The 15,999-nt window shown below is 39.2% G+C and overlaps 1 protein-coding gene across 2 annotated transcripts in view; it reads right to left on the reverse strand.

Moving 5' to 3' along the window:
* LOC121504662 (proto-oncogene tyrosine-protein kinase Src-like) overlaps positions 1-15,999 on the reverse strand; it is a 37,918-nt gene that overhangs the window by 17,500 nt on the left and 4,419 nt on the right. For both annotated transcript variants that reach the window (XM_041779670.1, XM_041779664.1), the window contains exon 2: positions 4,022-4,303. In XM_041779670.1, coding sequence (XP_041635604.1) covers positions 4,022-4,295 — 274 coding nt within the window. In that variant the 5' untranslated portion in view covers positions 4,296-4,303. The remainder of the gene's footprint in view (positions 1-4,021; positions 4,304-15,999) is intronic.

The raw sequence follows: 15,999 nt of genomic DNA on the forward strand, positions 1-15,999 counted from the left end.
ATCTTATTATGTGTCCTCTGCTCCATATCCAAATACAACAATTTATCAAAGCTTAATGAGAAATATCGACATCAGGCTGCTTATGACCGACCGTCCGTGAAGGACAAAGCCGTCATGCCGATGTCTTTCTATTTTCTGGGCTGCTTTCTCTTCCTTCCCTTTAATCAACCTATGATCTACACCTGGGAACGCTCCAGCCAATCATTGATCGGCACATTAGATGCACGGGTGGAGGCAGTCAGCAGCGCAGCGCCTGAAACACCAGCAGCTCTCCGCCCTCTGGATGGAGCAACATTAACTCAACCATCTGGCCTGTCTAGACACAAAACAGCTAAACGTGGAGAAAAATCTGGACAGCATGCTGGGATGTGCTTCAAAGTAAAAGGGGAGGTTTGACAGCTGATGTTGGGCAAAGGAAACAGTTTCTGCAACTATGACTCACTGTGAATTGATTAAGCTGAAGTCCAAATTCTCATCATCCATTATTAAATTTGACCTACCGAGGATTGCTGCCCAGCTTCACAACTTCATCCACACTAAAGCATGAAATCAATGCGCAAACTTTGGTCATTGTGCAAGCAACATAACTTTGGCTCTACAGTGCCTTTTCCATCCCAAAAGATATCTGATTTCTTTTTGCTATGCACAGGCCTGGAAACTTTTAGCCTCTGACAAACATTGGAAAGAACAAACAGCATAATCTGCACACCTATACAAACTCTTATTTACAGTGAGTGTGCAGGACTATATTTTGACCAGGCTCAGTGGTCTGTTAGTCATGTTAGTTTGAGGTTGTAAGGAAATCCTGACACTGCTTTAAGTCAACCAATTGTTGCCTTATTCATGTAAAACAGTTACTTTTAATTTTTATTTTGCATGAATTGAACAACAAGATAAAAATGTTTAATGAGTTTTAGATGCACTTTAAATGTATAATATGCATCATCCTTAACATCAATAAAGCAAAAATAATGTCTTCATAAAGAGAGGGTTTAGTTAAGAACGCTTTGATTAGTTTATATTTGCTGGGTTCCCATGGACAGATCTATGCTTCCTTCTGGTTGTTTATGTTTAGTTCAAAGACTCAGATGTGTTTTATCCATTTGTATCCATTTGTGCCCATCCAGGGATGCTACATCTGGAGGCATAGTAAAGGAATATTGTCCCAAGAATTGACTGTAGGAGCACTGAAAAGATCGCCACTGACCATCATAATCAAACATACAATGCTTAACAAATTTATTAGACCACCACCCAAAGTAAGGTTTATGCCACAGCTGCCCTAAATTAACAGCATTGGTAAGTACCAAAATCATTTTTATGTTTCTGCAATGGTTAATACACCAATATGTAGAAGCTCATAAACCGAAATGATATTTTTAATGCTAAAAGTATAATAATTATTATCCATGATGTTTCAAATTCACTGATTTACAACAAAACCTGAAAAAATAGTAAAGCACATTATTATTTCTTGATTAATATGTAAAATTATAGTTATATACCTGCATTCCTGAACAGAAAAATTAGTTTTTGTGGTTGAATGTTATGCTTGATTAATTTCTGACTTCTCAGAGAAGCCCAGTGAGCCAGCTCAAATTTGGGTATAAAAAGGTGAATTCAGTTTGAAATTCCTCATTCCTGTCATTGAGTGCCATTGACGTATATGTCATTTAAAAACCAATGCTTGAATGCCATTGTCACATATATACGTCAAAGTGTTTTTTTGGCAGCTGGCAGAAGGGGGCGCTCTCACGCTCCCTGTGAGTAATTTTGGGGCTTCTGGGATATGTAGTCGTAACATGGAAGAGTCATTCACTGAAACAGACAGAAATCAGCGCGGCCATTCATCTGCCTCGGCTGGCCAAGAGGCCGCCAGGTCTCCCCCGTGCATCGGAGAGAAAAGCCAGCTTGATACACACAGCGATGACACTTCAGAGACAGACTTATTCGACCCAGACTCTGATGAATGGCTGCCGAGTGAGCGGAGCGGATCTTGACTTCTGTCCCAGAGCGATGGAGGTAAGTTAACGTTATATATTACATATATAATCCATATATATATATATATATATTTTTTAATTTAACCTTTATTTAACCATATAATTCCCATTGAGATCGAGATCGCTTTTACAAGGGCGACCTGGCCAAGAGGTCATATAACATATTTTATATTATATTACTGCTATAATTTTCAGGCAGTGCCAGAGGACATGCAAGCAGGAGAGGACGTGGGTGTATCGGGGGTCCCGTGGAGGCCGTCCAGTTGTAGGCTGTTTTTTTTTGTACTTTGTTTTTATTTTACAATAAAATAACATCTGTAATACAATTTTAAGATGTCTTTTATGTCATTTAAGGCAAAATTATAACATTCAAATCAGTGTTTTGCTTGACAGACTCTGTTTCACAAAAATGCATTTTTCTCAGCTTTCTAGAAAAAAGTTGTCTTCTTGGTGAAACTAGCCTCTATTCAACTTAAGATAAATCAATAACAGGCTGCAAACAAACGGGTTTTTCCATGATTAAATAGAGGGTTTGCTCTTTCATTTGAGCTATTCTGTGTTTTCAGAGTCATAGTACAAAATATTCTGTGGGTCTTCAAAGATGACTAAAAAAAGGGGCCAAAAACGCTGGCACAAGGCACTTTCCATTTTGTAAAAGGGCTGGCACTCAATGAGTTAATGGTAAAACATGGAGAGCTCACTAAAATTGAAAGAGTCTGCATTAAAGCACTTCATGATGCTGGATGGTCTCTGAGACAAATATGACAGGTGGTCTAATAAATTTGTTAAGCACTGTATCTACTAAATCATCTTGACTTGAAATTGACTGTAGTAGTTCATTTTCAGAGAATTATTACTGGTCATCTGTTGAACTCTCACAGAAACTCTCAGACTCACAGATATAGTGACACAGAACAGGAGGGGTGTGGGGACGGGTGGCAAGAGGAGGAAAAATTTGTCTCTGAAAGTCTCATAGTAAGCCTTTACAGTGGGCTTTTCTTAACATTTGTACAGAGTATCTTTTTTTTCAAGGTTTCCAGTCTTAATACTAAGCTGAGCGACCTGGCTCCTGGCTGAACCTCAGCATTTCGAGCTTATGCAATGGCAGAATGACAGTGGTATCATCTGCTGATCTAAGGCCCTATTTACATTTTATATTAACAAACCCTTTTGGGCATATGGATACCAAGTGACTGGAATTTAGTATGCGTTTCCATATTATGCATTAACAGTACCTCTTCAGTGATGACCTGAAATTAGAACTCAGTTGCCAGCCTACATCTTTTCTGTGACCCTCTTACAATGGCCTCATATCTTCACATACTGTGTGCAGTGATGCCATTGGAATTAAGACTGAATAAGGGCAAAGTAGGAACAAGCTAAGAGGTTAGCAGTGCCAGTTTAACATGTTTTCTTCCTGATTTTGTCATAAACACATCACTCTATCCTTTAAACCGTTTTTAAAGGATAGAGTGATGCACTATTTAGCAAATAAATCTTGTGGGGTACTGGTTAAATTGAAATTACAACTTAAGGAAACAAGCAACAAGGGAGTCGTGATGTGTTTTTCTGAGTAAGTCAGTTCCAAGAGCTGGCTCTTTTTGTGATTGATGCGAGTATGCTTCTATTTGAAAGAGAATTTTGCTTTTTTTCTCCAAACAAGACGTGATTTCTGTTTACTAGTAAAAAACAAAACAAAACATAGATTCCCATCAGTTTCCACTACACATTGTGGACACTAACAATCCAGTCTGGATGAAGGCCTCCATATGTAGTCTGAACTATAAACCATCTTCAGTAAACATTGAGGGGGATCCAAACCTAGCATTAGGGATTACCCCTTTGTATCTGTTAAAGCATTGTCTAAACAGGGTCTAGGTCTGACTTGATGGGAAACAGAAATGTTCACCTTGGTCATGTAACTTGTCCACAGAATCAGTAGTAGTACGGGTTAACCTATAAACATTAATCACTAATATCTGCTGTACTTAAGCACAACCTGACAAATTGTGACTTACCTGACAGAGGCCCTCTCTGAGGCGATGTGATGGTGCCTGTGTGGTCCACCCCTCCAAACAGAGCCAGCTCAGGAGTGTTTGTCGGGGCATGCTGGTGCTGCCCTTGATGCCCCCGCCTGCCAGTCCCCACCGCAGGGCTCCTGTTGGGGGTTTGAGTCTGCTGGGCAGGGCCCAGGTGGTGGAAGTGCCCGCTGTCTGAGCCTGTGCCGATGGTGCCGTCCAGGCTCATGGAGCGCTGGCCCGGCTCCTTGGGCTTGCTCTTGCCCGCCCCCATGTGCAGACCTGGGAAGAGAGCCAGTGATGAGTAAGAGTGCAGTACTTTATGTCCCAAGAGGGATCTCTGGGATTTAATCTCCATTTCTTGTTGTGTTAAGTAAAACAGGGCTGAGAGGATTTGTCTTTTAGTCAATCAGAAGAAAAATATCAACAACTTAAACGACTAATTTGTTGATTGTTTACAACAGATGCTTTGTCCGTATTTAAAGGAGAAACACTTTTAAATATTAATTGAGGACTTTATTGCTTTTCTGTGTCAAGTTATTGTGTAGGTAGTGTCTTTGGATTATAACAGCTGGTCAGACAGAAACAAATCTTTCAATCTCCCTGGAAAATGGAAAGCTTTTTTTGTGATTTTCATGGTAAATATTCCACAAACTAAACCGTGAAATATTTACCATGAAAATAAGCACAGACTGATCAATAATGACACAAGTAGGCCCTTGTGTTGAATATGTGCTATTCATTTCATTTCTTGTAAAGTTTCAGATTGAAATAGGTCAAATTTTACAGAGGGCTGCATTTTTTACCCTTTATTCATTGACGTAAACACTATGACATGATTTCTCTGCAGTCATAAAAACCTGATCTGGATGTTCAGCTCTGACCCCCATACATCCTTATCCAGCAGCAAAAAAGATGTTAAACCAGCTGTAAGGTATCTTGATGTCATATCAATGGAAAATAAGAAGCTAACTCATGCAAACATGTAATAATATCTGTCATTTCAGTTCAACTGGGCTCAAAATAAGAAAAAAATAAGCCTGTATGATGATTTAATCCATTCTGACAGGAGATGGAAGCTGTTCATTCAGGAACAGGAACTGACCCTGTTTCAGTCTCTGTTCATTCACCTTTCTCAAACAAAATAATCCTCTCTGCAGTGTGTGCTCTGAGCATTCATCTTGTCTATCCTAATCCACCACAGAGCATCCTTGGAGCCATTCCAGGTTTAGTTAGAGCCATTTAGCATGCAAACACTGTGCGAACAGGACACCTTGAAACCGCCGATACACATGTTCAAGGTCATTCCTATCTGTTGATTCAATCAGTGCTGAATCAATACACATCTACAAGGAAAACAGCTTCAAACAGAGTGTCGGTGTAATGACACCAAGGGCTTATACTGGAGAAGTTCGGGCAGTTTCACCTTCATCAGGTAATCACACTTCCCCTTTCCATCATGGTGCAGAAACATCTATAAAGGGCAGCTAAATTCAACAAAAACAGCCTGTCATGAGTGCAGACAAAGACAAACATGTTCAGACAGTCAAGAGCACATACAGAAAAGTTTGAGTGCTGTTCACACACCAAGCTCGACCATCCCTCGAGTCATTGCCAAGTGACTCACCGTGATACCGGCTATTTCAGTCCAGCTGAAACAGAGACAGTCATACAGACATGAAACAGCCTTGTTCCTCTGTGAATACAGGCACTCTCAGTTCCAGACAGCGTGTGTAGGTGTATGTGTGAGCAGCTGTTCGTTGGGTCTTTGGGAAACAAGGCTCTATCGCACACTAACACCCAGCCACAGTGTCGTCTCACATCCTTTTTCCAACACATGCATGCATCCGTGTGAGTGTGATAGACAGGCCGGAGAGGGTTATTAAAAGACGAGGAGGAAGGAACTAGCTGTGGCTGTAAAAAGATCGCGTAGGTGGTCGTTGTGTACAATACGGGCAGCTGAGGCTTAGTGGGTGTTTTAAGTGTAATGTGTGAGTGTAATATAATTACACAGGTATGGGAAAATCTCAAAGATACGGAGGGATCCCACAGTGGAGATGTGTGGGTGTGTAAGCTGTGTGAACGTGCACAAGTGAGCAGTTTGAAGCATACATGTACAGTCATGCAAGCTTTGATTCAACTCCTGCCAGGATGTAATCTGGCTTGCTGGGGGGTTAACGTATCCCATGGTGCAACACTGAGTCACACAGAGACAGGCACATAGGAGAGGTGGACACCATCATGTGGGCCTGAGTGAAGAGTAAACTGCTTGATGCAGCCAACAAGTTTGGATACCAGTAAGGTTGGCACAATATCAGAATTTTACTCTTTGATATGACGCTATGTAGTAAAAATCAAACAATATCGATACATGTTCCAATGCCCCGGCAACTAAAATAGAACTCCAAGGTACCCAATATTGTGCAGTTTCTTACTTTAAGTAACTAAAAATGACAGGCAAGTTCCTGCACACAGTTTATAAAGCACAAATACATTGCTAACATTTCAGTACGAAACATTGCCAATGTGTCTGTGCAATTTAAACAGAGCCACCACCTCTGCTCTCCATCTGTCTGTAAAACATTAACACAACTTTAATGCCAAGAGAACTGGAGAAGCTTCAGTATTTGCCATCTGTGAATGGACCAAAGCTGTGCTCTCTTTTGCTTGCAGCAGTGTTGGATGAAAATATGACTGAAGTCCAATTTTATTTCAAGCATCTGTGCTTTTCAACACTGCTGATCACTAAAAATGGAGAAGGTTTTATTTAGAAACACACAGCATTGAAAACATATTGGAATTTAATAACCTTGCATATCAGAAAGGAACTTTGTGGCTTGATGCTTGGGTCTTGGGTCTTAAAGATGCACTACATTTCTGAGAATCAGATACACCCAGAAGTTTAAATGACATGTGTCTGCTAACAGGACTTTGATTTGAGCATCAGTTGAGGTAGTGGTGTGTAGTGATTAGCTGCTCAAAGTAGATGGCCTGGGTTGGACTCGGGCCCCTTGGCCCCCTGTCCCACGTGACATACCCCACTCTCTTAACCCAATTTTCACTGTTGTATCAACTAAAATTAAATAAATAAAAAAAATCTTGACCAGACAAAGGACTGAAATTGATCCAGCGTAGTCCATCTAAAACAATATTGCTCAGGGATTCAGGAAAATTATAAATTCACCACTCTTCATATTCAACATTTTCAGACAAAAGGATGCTTTATTTGTTGCAAAATCTTCCAAGGATGATCATTTTGAAAGGTCCAAAGCTATCATGAGGTCACTGAAGGTCAGATTACTTCCGCTTGACATTCACCGGCTACAAAGAAATGACATGTCAAGACTTTTGTCAAACATGAAAAACATTTGTGTGCCTTTACTGCAGTTAATATGAAAAGAAGAACATCACAAAAATCTGTAAGATATGTTGGAACTAATGGTACAGAGAAGTAACTACTTCCACATGGGTCACTTTATTTGTTTGTTGTTTTGTGCTAGGTTTATTTAGGTATTTAGTAGTAGATTATATAAAATGTTTAATGAACCTCAATCTAAAAAAAAAAAACAGGTACTTAATCTTTCCCAACAGCTACTGGGTGCCATTTACTGGCTACTGGCTCTGACCAGCTTGTTCAACCTACTATACCACAGTGTGTTTACACACCTGTTTTACTTCTCATCATCACATATGCATGTTCCTTAAAAATGTGGAACCATTTAAAAGGGAAATCAACAGGCTTTCCAACGGTATCAGATTTATTGCCAAGAAACATTATAACAAGAAATAATCTACCAAAAACAAATTTCCTTACTTTTTGTGCTAAGTTGATAATACTATTAAATATTGAAGATGCTTGTATTGTAGTATGTGATGTGTAACGTCTACTAAGTTTTATGCAAACATGAAGCATGGTTGCACAGGACTTTTATATTACTGTTTTAACTGCTTTGCTAGGAATGCTTGCCCAGTCATTTTGAATCCAGTACAGCCATGAAATATTCTTTAATAATGTCCTAAGTCCTAGCTGATAATGTTGGAAATTAGAGGTTTGAACAACATATCTTTGATGTAATGTTACCTTGACTTGTGACACAATAATCTCATCAGTGGTGCCAGATATCAATATTGTAATAAAAAGATATCAGATTTCCCTGGGTAGTTGAGTCACTGCATCTCTATAGCCTACTGCATAAACAAAATAGTGGCAACAGAAGGATAATGTACCAAAAATGCAGTGAATAAATTCAATAATTATGGAGTTTCCCTTAACGGTATGCAACTAATCAGATAGTGTGATGTCGTGTTAAATGATTGTCTTGCAATGTATCATCATTATCCCAGAGTTACTGTAATGGGAGCTGTATCAAAGGCCACATATTGCACACTGTATCATCAATTACCCTGCTATTCCCACCCCTATTGTAAATGAATTTCAAGGTCATGGTTGTAAGATAGTGCTCTACTTGACGACAATATACTAAGAAACTTTAATCCCATTTTCTTACCATTTACAAACTTAAGGACCCAGAACATCAGAAACAAATCTCTGTGTTAACATCTGCTGGCAACATAAAGTAGAATTAATGCTTGTTTAGATGAGATATGTGTCAGAGGAAACCGTTGTAGTAGCTGATAGAACTCAAGTCAGCTGATTGTGTTTTGTACAGGTTCACTGGCCAAACGCTGGTGTAAACAATTAAGGGCTGCACCGGATTCAACAGTCAATTAAGTCATAACAAAAAGAGTGAAAATACATTTAAAAGAGTGAAGTAGCCTACAAATCTAATGAAGGAGAAAGGAAAACACCTATTTTGTGTAACTGTTGGCTTTGCCCCCTTTTAATCATGTAAAACAGTCAATTAACTAAATTGGTAAAAATTAAGTCCTCATCCCCAAACCTCAGTTTAATAGGATTAAATCTTATAGAGTAGTGTTTTATAATGCATGTTTTTCTCAGTATCAATGAGCTGTCTATGCCCAGCATTGTCATCTACCATTTACTCGACTAGAAGCAAAAGTAAGTGTTCTCTCTGCTTATTAGAGGTGACATACACCAACTTCTCCTCACTACTGAACCGCTCCAGGAGTAAGAGACAGGAGATACTGACAGAAGGTGGGGAGGATCTCCTGTCTCAAATTAATGGAAAATATTTGCATAAGACCTCTGGGTATTTTACTGAGGCACCAGTGGATGGTTCTAAATTCTTGACCACACTAATCTTTTGCCGTTTTTGATGTTTTATCCAAGCTGAAGCCTCTGGTGTTGGAAAATGAAGCCAATGTAGAAATTTAAAAAACTCTGTAGTTACTTCAGTGTCCATTGAGACTGTCAGCATAAGCCAAGGAATTCCTATTAGGTTCCAATTAAAATGCCCATTTTAACATCAGAAATAAATGAATCTGGTATCAATACTTAATTCTGTTATTTTTACATACTGTATGGGAGGTAGATTACTGTAGAACAGATCTGTCTAACAGGGGTGTGGATGCACTGAAGTCGTACTGAGCAGCTCTACTGATTGAGTTGGTGACTGCTAGTGATGTTCCTAGGCATACAATCCATATCCAATGAAACATAAAATAGAATTGCTTTTGGCCAGCTAGTCTAAAGTCAAATAAATGCATGCAGTGAGCCAACCCCATAATGCAACAGTAAGACGTCACACCATAACGATAAAAAGTTGGAGAATGTAGTGAAAGTTAGCAGTGCTCGCACCGTTGGCCTTCAATCCTCTGCAGGTTAACGCCTACATTCCTGTGCAGAATATCAACAAACAAGGCTTTGGTCAAATGTGAGTATAACCTAACAACATTATCACCATTCTCAAGATCAAAAGAGTGCTAAACCACATTGTTCCTACCAGATGCTATCAGTGCAAATGCAGTTAGCTGTTGTTTATATTGGATTAAAAAGCATTTTAGAAGCAAGGCAGTGGCAGCAGTCATTAAGAATAACTTAAGTGGCTACTTAAGTTGGTTGCGGGGCTGTTTTTTAGTGGGTGGGTGAAGGTGTGCCTGGAAAAAAATGGGCAAAAAGTCTGACCATTATACACCAAGCAGAGATGGATCCATACATTTTAGTTTGCGCAATTTTTTTCATGACGAGTGTATTTTATGTTTTTTTTTTTCTCAAGATCTAAACTTATCAAAATTCTTTTCTAGGGGAAACAAGAGCTGATTTCTCATTTGAATATGTTGATTTCTCAAAATATAAAGAAAACAACCAAAACTTACATCTTCCCATCGGAAAAGAATAAAATACAATGTCTCTGCTCATGCCATTGGTGGGTTTGCTTGCCATGATTGACATGCTTGTCCTGTCTCTTTGTTTAGTCATGTTTTATACCATATATCTTGGTGTCAGGCCAACATTCGTAATCCATTTTTCATGATTTTTATTTTCTTCATAAATCAGTGGTTAAATCATTGGTCACCCTATACATCTGCCAGTGGGTTTTAACCAATTTCAAAGCAATAGAAAGTGTTAAAAAGACGCTGACTAGGACCACTCAGTCTTGACTTAATTGAAAATATTGTAGGTTTTCTCATTCCCTGAAAAGTAGTGATTTTGGAGATGTGAGGTTTTGGAACAATGCCAACACTTTGCTACAAACTACTGCATGACTGGTTAAAAAAAATCTTCATTGTTGAAAATTTTCAGGATCTTAGGTCGCTATTGCTCATTCAAGAAGGGATGTGGGTACTGAGGCTAGCCCAATTGTGAATCAATGGTTCTGACAGAGTGTTAGACCGATAATGTGCACTTAAAATGTTGACGATTGGTTAAACTGGCTTGTAATTCTGGTACTGACAACAAATGGATCCAAATTTAATCTGGCCAAGTTGACGAACCAGGCACATTCCTAGTGACTGCCGTTATTGGGCTTCACAACACCTTCTCTGAAACCAATGGGGGACGTCACCTAAGTTTTACAGTCTGTGGTTCATAAAGTACAACAAATTCAACTTACAAATAACACACTATCCTCATTCATATGCAGACACTTCATTCAATATACACACACAATAAAGGCTAAGGACATAGAGAGTTTTAGCTATAGAAACATGACACTGTCTCATCTACTAACAAAGGCGTAAACTTAAGTTTCAACTCTTTGTGTCACAAATCTTTTACCTGAACTGGCTTTTACAACCTATCAACTTACAACAAAGGCCCTTTGCTATAGTAATGAAAATACCTGGCACAGTTTCCACTGTGCAGAGTTCACTGAGTCCACATGTAATTTGAACTAAAAATATAGTCGCATGTCTTAAAACTTCCATCCAATTACAGTAGCACTGGGAATTCTTCCTCATGGACAATTCAGCAGAGCAAAAAGCGATATTTTAACCCGATCTTGTGCCTGAAGGAAAGTGAAGTCGATTCTGAAAAGTGACTAATCATCAGGTTTAAGCACACACTGATAATGGGGGTAATGATCCTCGACCAGCACTGCAATGATATCCCGATACACTGATTGCAGAGACAAGTCCTCTGGGAGTCCCTCTCTACTGCTTCTCTGCAGGATGCCACAAACACTGGAGTACCCTTGAAAGCTTCAGAGCTTGTGTATGTAAACAACAGAGCATGCACAAGCCCAACGCCTTTTCCTAATATGGTGTCAGAGTGCAGCTACAGCAGGAACATGACTTCTTCCAAAACAGTGATAGAAAATGGGGGAGATATTCAGAGCGAGGGAGGCAGACTAAAGTAATCTGATGAATTAAAGCACTAACAGGTAAAATATTGTAAAGCCCTTCAAGAGAAAAGGGAGGAGGAATGAAAAGATGGAAAACTTATGAGTAATAGAGGATGAGGAGGGATGCAAGTCCCATGTGAGCTTTTCTGTTCAACAGGAGCATGGAGAAATGTGTAGGAACCAGATTGTACTGCACTGGAAGGATTGCCAGTAAATGCAACAAGAACAGGCACCTGAGCAGTGGGAGGGCGAGATGGGAGGAAGGAAGTGAGGAGGGAGATGGGGTTGGAAATAAGGGAGGGTTACAAAAGAGGCTTTATTTTCCTGCTTTCTTGGAATACAAATCAAAATTGAATCCAAAAGAAAAGCTTATTGCCTTGGACATAGCTTTTCAGGATCACTGATGGAATTACAGGTAATTTTTCTCTACTCAGCATATTTCTCCAACTACATCATTAGCACTGTCAAGCATGGACTGAATGGAAGTTTAAAGTCCCCTGATTTGGAGAGGTACAAGCTGTCATTCTGGCATAAAATTTGCTGTAAAAATAAAGCATAACATGGTATTTGAAAGTCAGAAAGGGACCATAAATGTACAGACAAGTTTCACCAGGTTGTTTGTTAGGAAAGGGGATTTTAAGGCTCAGATATGAATCATAGCAAACACAGTCTTTGTTCAATGGCTGCTCACTGAGTGGTGTTTACTTCAGAACCACAGTAGAGTTCAAGAGCACTTCAATTTCCGCAGCACATTTATCACCAAACTGTTTCTTTTTCACAGTGTCAGAGCTGATCGGGTCTCACAGTATCTGTGAAACTGTCTGTGTGCATGAACTGAATACTGGGTGTTAGAGGGAACAGTGAAAGAATGATAAAGTTAAGGAATAGAGTTCAGGCCAGGGGACGAAAAGGAAAGTAAGATTACAAAGAAGTCAAGTCTGAACACCTGTCAGGTACTGGAACTATCAAACTGGGGTTGGCACAGCCAATATTTGCATAATGTGTCAGAATTAAGACAAACTTGACAGTGAAGGATAAAACATTTAAGCTTGAATGTGTCAAAGGAGAACCTCTACCAAGGAACTGAGGAAAAGATTTTGGAATTCCTCATTCTGTTACAACTATCACATGCTACTATGTAGTTCTAGTTAATTAATTTCCATTTCAGTTATGATTTTGGCTTCCCCTGACCATGAAAACAAAGAATAAAAATTAAAATGTTATCAGGCTGGATGTTGTGTTGTGCTTGTTTTGCCTATAGGTTTTTCATGTGTGGTAAATGGAGCCCACCCTACCTTATTTTACAGCACAGCCAGCTCTCACTTCAATTTAAGTGAGGAGCAGAGGGAGCAGACAGGTACTCTGGTTAGTATAAAAAGCAAGAGAGCCAAAGACGATTACAGAAAGGTAGCCATCAGCTAATATGAAAGGTAAAACAACCTCAGTTGTATGAACTGGGGGCGGACCAATTATTGACTAGGCTGATTATTGATACAGACATTTAGCATTTTCTCAATTAAACAGCATTTAATTCTGCTGTCAATTTATGAAACTAGTTTATTAAAAGGTGTACTACTCCACTGCAAGGTGTGTCTTCTAGCTTTGTTTTCATTCTCTACAGTCTCACCTATTGTCTTGCCCACAACAATACCTGACTGATGTCACACAACTACCAGCCAACCAACCCAGCGGCCTGGATGGCACTTGCACAGGGAGAGTACAGCATCACTTCCTTTTTTCCTGCTGCTAGTGTGTTGCTTTGTGCAGTTTCTCATGTTGACAGAGCGAGGGCTAAATTGATTATTTTCCATGATTTTTTTTTAAATGCAATGTAGCGCCACATTATGTAATAACGCCGCATTATGTAATGACCCTAACCAGAGGACTTAGTGTGGGCTCTAAGGTATGCCCTGCCCAACTACCTTGCCCTAACTCTAACCGCTTAGTGACTTATGCCTAAGCCTAGCCCCCCTTCAGAGCTCTAGACTAAACACCTAACCTTAACCCTAGGACTTAAGGTGGGCTCCAGGGTATACCCTGCCCTAACCTTAACCGCTTAGTGGCTTACAAAATGTGGCATTATTACATAATGAACTGGAAACTTATTACATTATTACTGGTGGTGGGACTCGATTAAAAAAATAATCTAATTAATTAGAGACTTTGTAATTAATTAATCTCAATTAATTGCATATCAATATTTGACACAAGAAGCAACATTTTTCAATTGAAATGGATTTTGGTAAATGACTGAATCAATGAATAGACACATACATGAGCTTAAACAACAAAATCGTGTTGATTTCATCACTGAGTGTTAAAAATAAAGTGCAATATGAATAAGGAATATTATGATTGCGTTGTTTGAAATTTTCTTTCTGCATGGCAGTTCATAATTTGGGTCAGACGACGCTATCTGTAGCACCGCTTCTAGCCACTCATCTTCTACCACCGAGAGTGGTCAACAGTCCACTTCAATCCATTTTGCCAGTGAGTTTGTTAATTTGTCAGTTGTGGACTTACTCATTTTGGCTCTGAACCCAGTCATCTTGTCGAGTGTGGATTGGCGACACTGTCTGCTCAAACTAGGAACATTGTCTGTGCTAGCTGCAGCATGTTTGGCATTGAGGTGGCAGCGGAGGCTAGAAGAGCTCTGGTGATAGGCAAATTCTTTCTTGCACAATCTGCACACAACTGTGCTTTTATCCAGGTGTCCATCCGGTAGTTGTTTAAAACTAAATTTCCGGTTTCCATGGTGTTTGTTGTGTTGTGTCCTGTGCATCAGTATTATGGGTATACCGGGAACTCATGCAATGAGAAACGTTCCGCGCTGTTTGGAGTGCAAAAATAAATTGAGATTAAATGCGTTATTTTTTTAATTGCGTTATTTTTTTCTGTAATTAATTAATCTTAATTTACATGATAAAGTCCCAGCCCTAATTATTACATAATGCGGCATTATTACATAATGTATCGCTACATGCAGTTTTACTTTCGTCACATTCAGTACATTTTGTTTGTCATTACAAATGCACATAGATTCCAAATATCAGTTAAACGGTATCGGTTGGCCCTTAATGTAGTGACCCCATGACAAATGTACTGAATCGTATTAAACTCACAAACATAGCAGCAGTATTTATAATAATCATGATTGCAATATCAATCAAGATAACCTTAACTATGATTTTGCCAAACTTAAACCGTGTACTGCTTAGCTTACATTTAACCTTTGCCTGAAAGGAGCACTCATGTTACATGGAACTATAGGAGCACAAGAAAGCAATGTCACCTCGACACTGTGATTTCTGTCAGTCAAAATTAGAATAGGTTGTTCATTTTTACATATACCTTATTCAGTAATTTAGTATTGTCAGACAAATTGCTATATTGCCTGGTTCTGATGGTAACAAACTCTAAACTAGACACCAGTACTACAAAGCAAGAGCAACATATCAAGGGTGTGTTTCATCTACCTGGCTTCCCCTACCCTGACAAAGAAAATCACACTAAATAATCACACTAAGCAGGTGATGAACTTCACAAGTAAACCCAGTTTTGCAAGTTCACATGAAAAGGGGAACTCAGCAGCACATGACCAGCTATACATATGCAGTAGGCTGCTGTCAGCAGATTGTCCTGTTTCACAATTTCATAGTAGCAATGATATAAAAAAAGAAATCCCAACAAAACCCAGCCTTAAGTCACAAACCGTCAGTGACAAATGAGGAACTTCCACTAAAATGACTGCCGGATGCACAGATTAAAACTCATAATCATTGTTACTGCATGTTAAATTTTAATAGAATAACTCCTATTTCTTTCTCATAATCATTTTTTATATCTGATGTATCTCAGTAACATTTCAGCCACAGCCCTAACACATGCAGAATGTTCTTTGGCTTATAAAAATGACTATGACACATGATTTTAAATAGTAATATATTATTTTATATAAACAAAAAGTAGACTAAGGATGCCGGTTTAGCTCAGCAGACATCCATATCCAGAGGCACTGGATCTCAATCGCATCACTGTTTTGTGCATGTCTTCCCCTTCCATCTCTCTCTCAAATTTTCCTGCCACTCTCAGCCAAGATAAAGGTAAAAAAGCGACAAAAAATAAATTAGAATCTAGGCTTTAGTGACAGGCTTTAGTGTAGGATAGTTACCATAAAGTTTTAATGTTAACACTGACAGGAAACACAGGAAAAGCCAACTGTCTCCCCTTCCTCAGACGTCACAATCAGCTTGTTGAACTCCATGGTGTGACAGA

The sequence above is a fragment of the Cheilinus undulatus genome, linkage group 3 (genome assembly GCF_018320785.1).
Source record: "Cheilinus undulatus linkage group 3, ASM1832078v1, whole genome shotgun sequence".
NCBI classification, from domain to species: domain Eukaryota; kingdom Metazoa; phylum Chordata; class Actinopteri; order Labriformes; family Labridae; genus Cheilinus; species Cheilinus undulatus.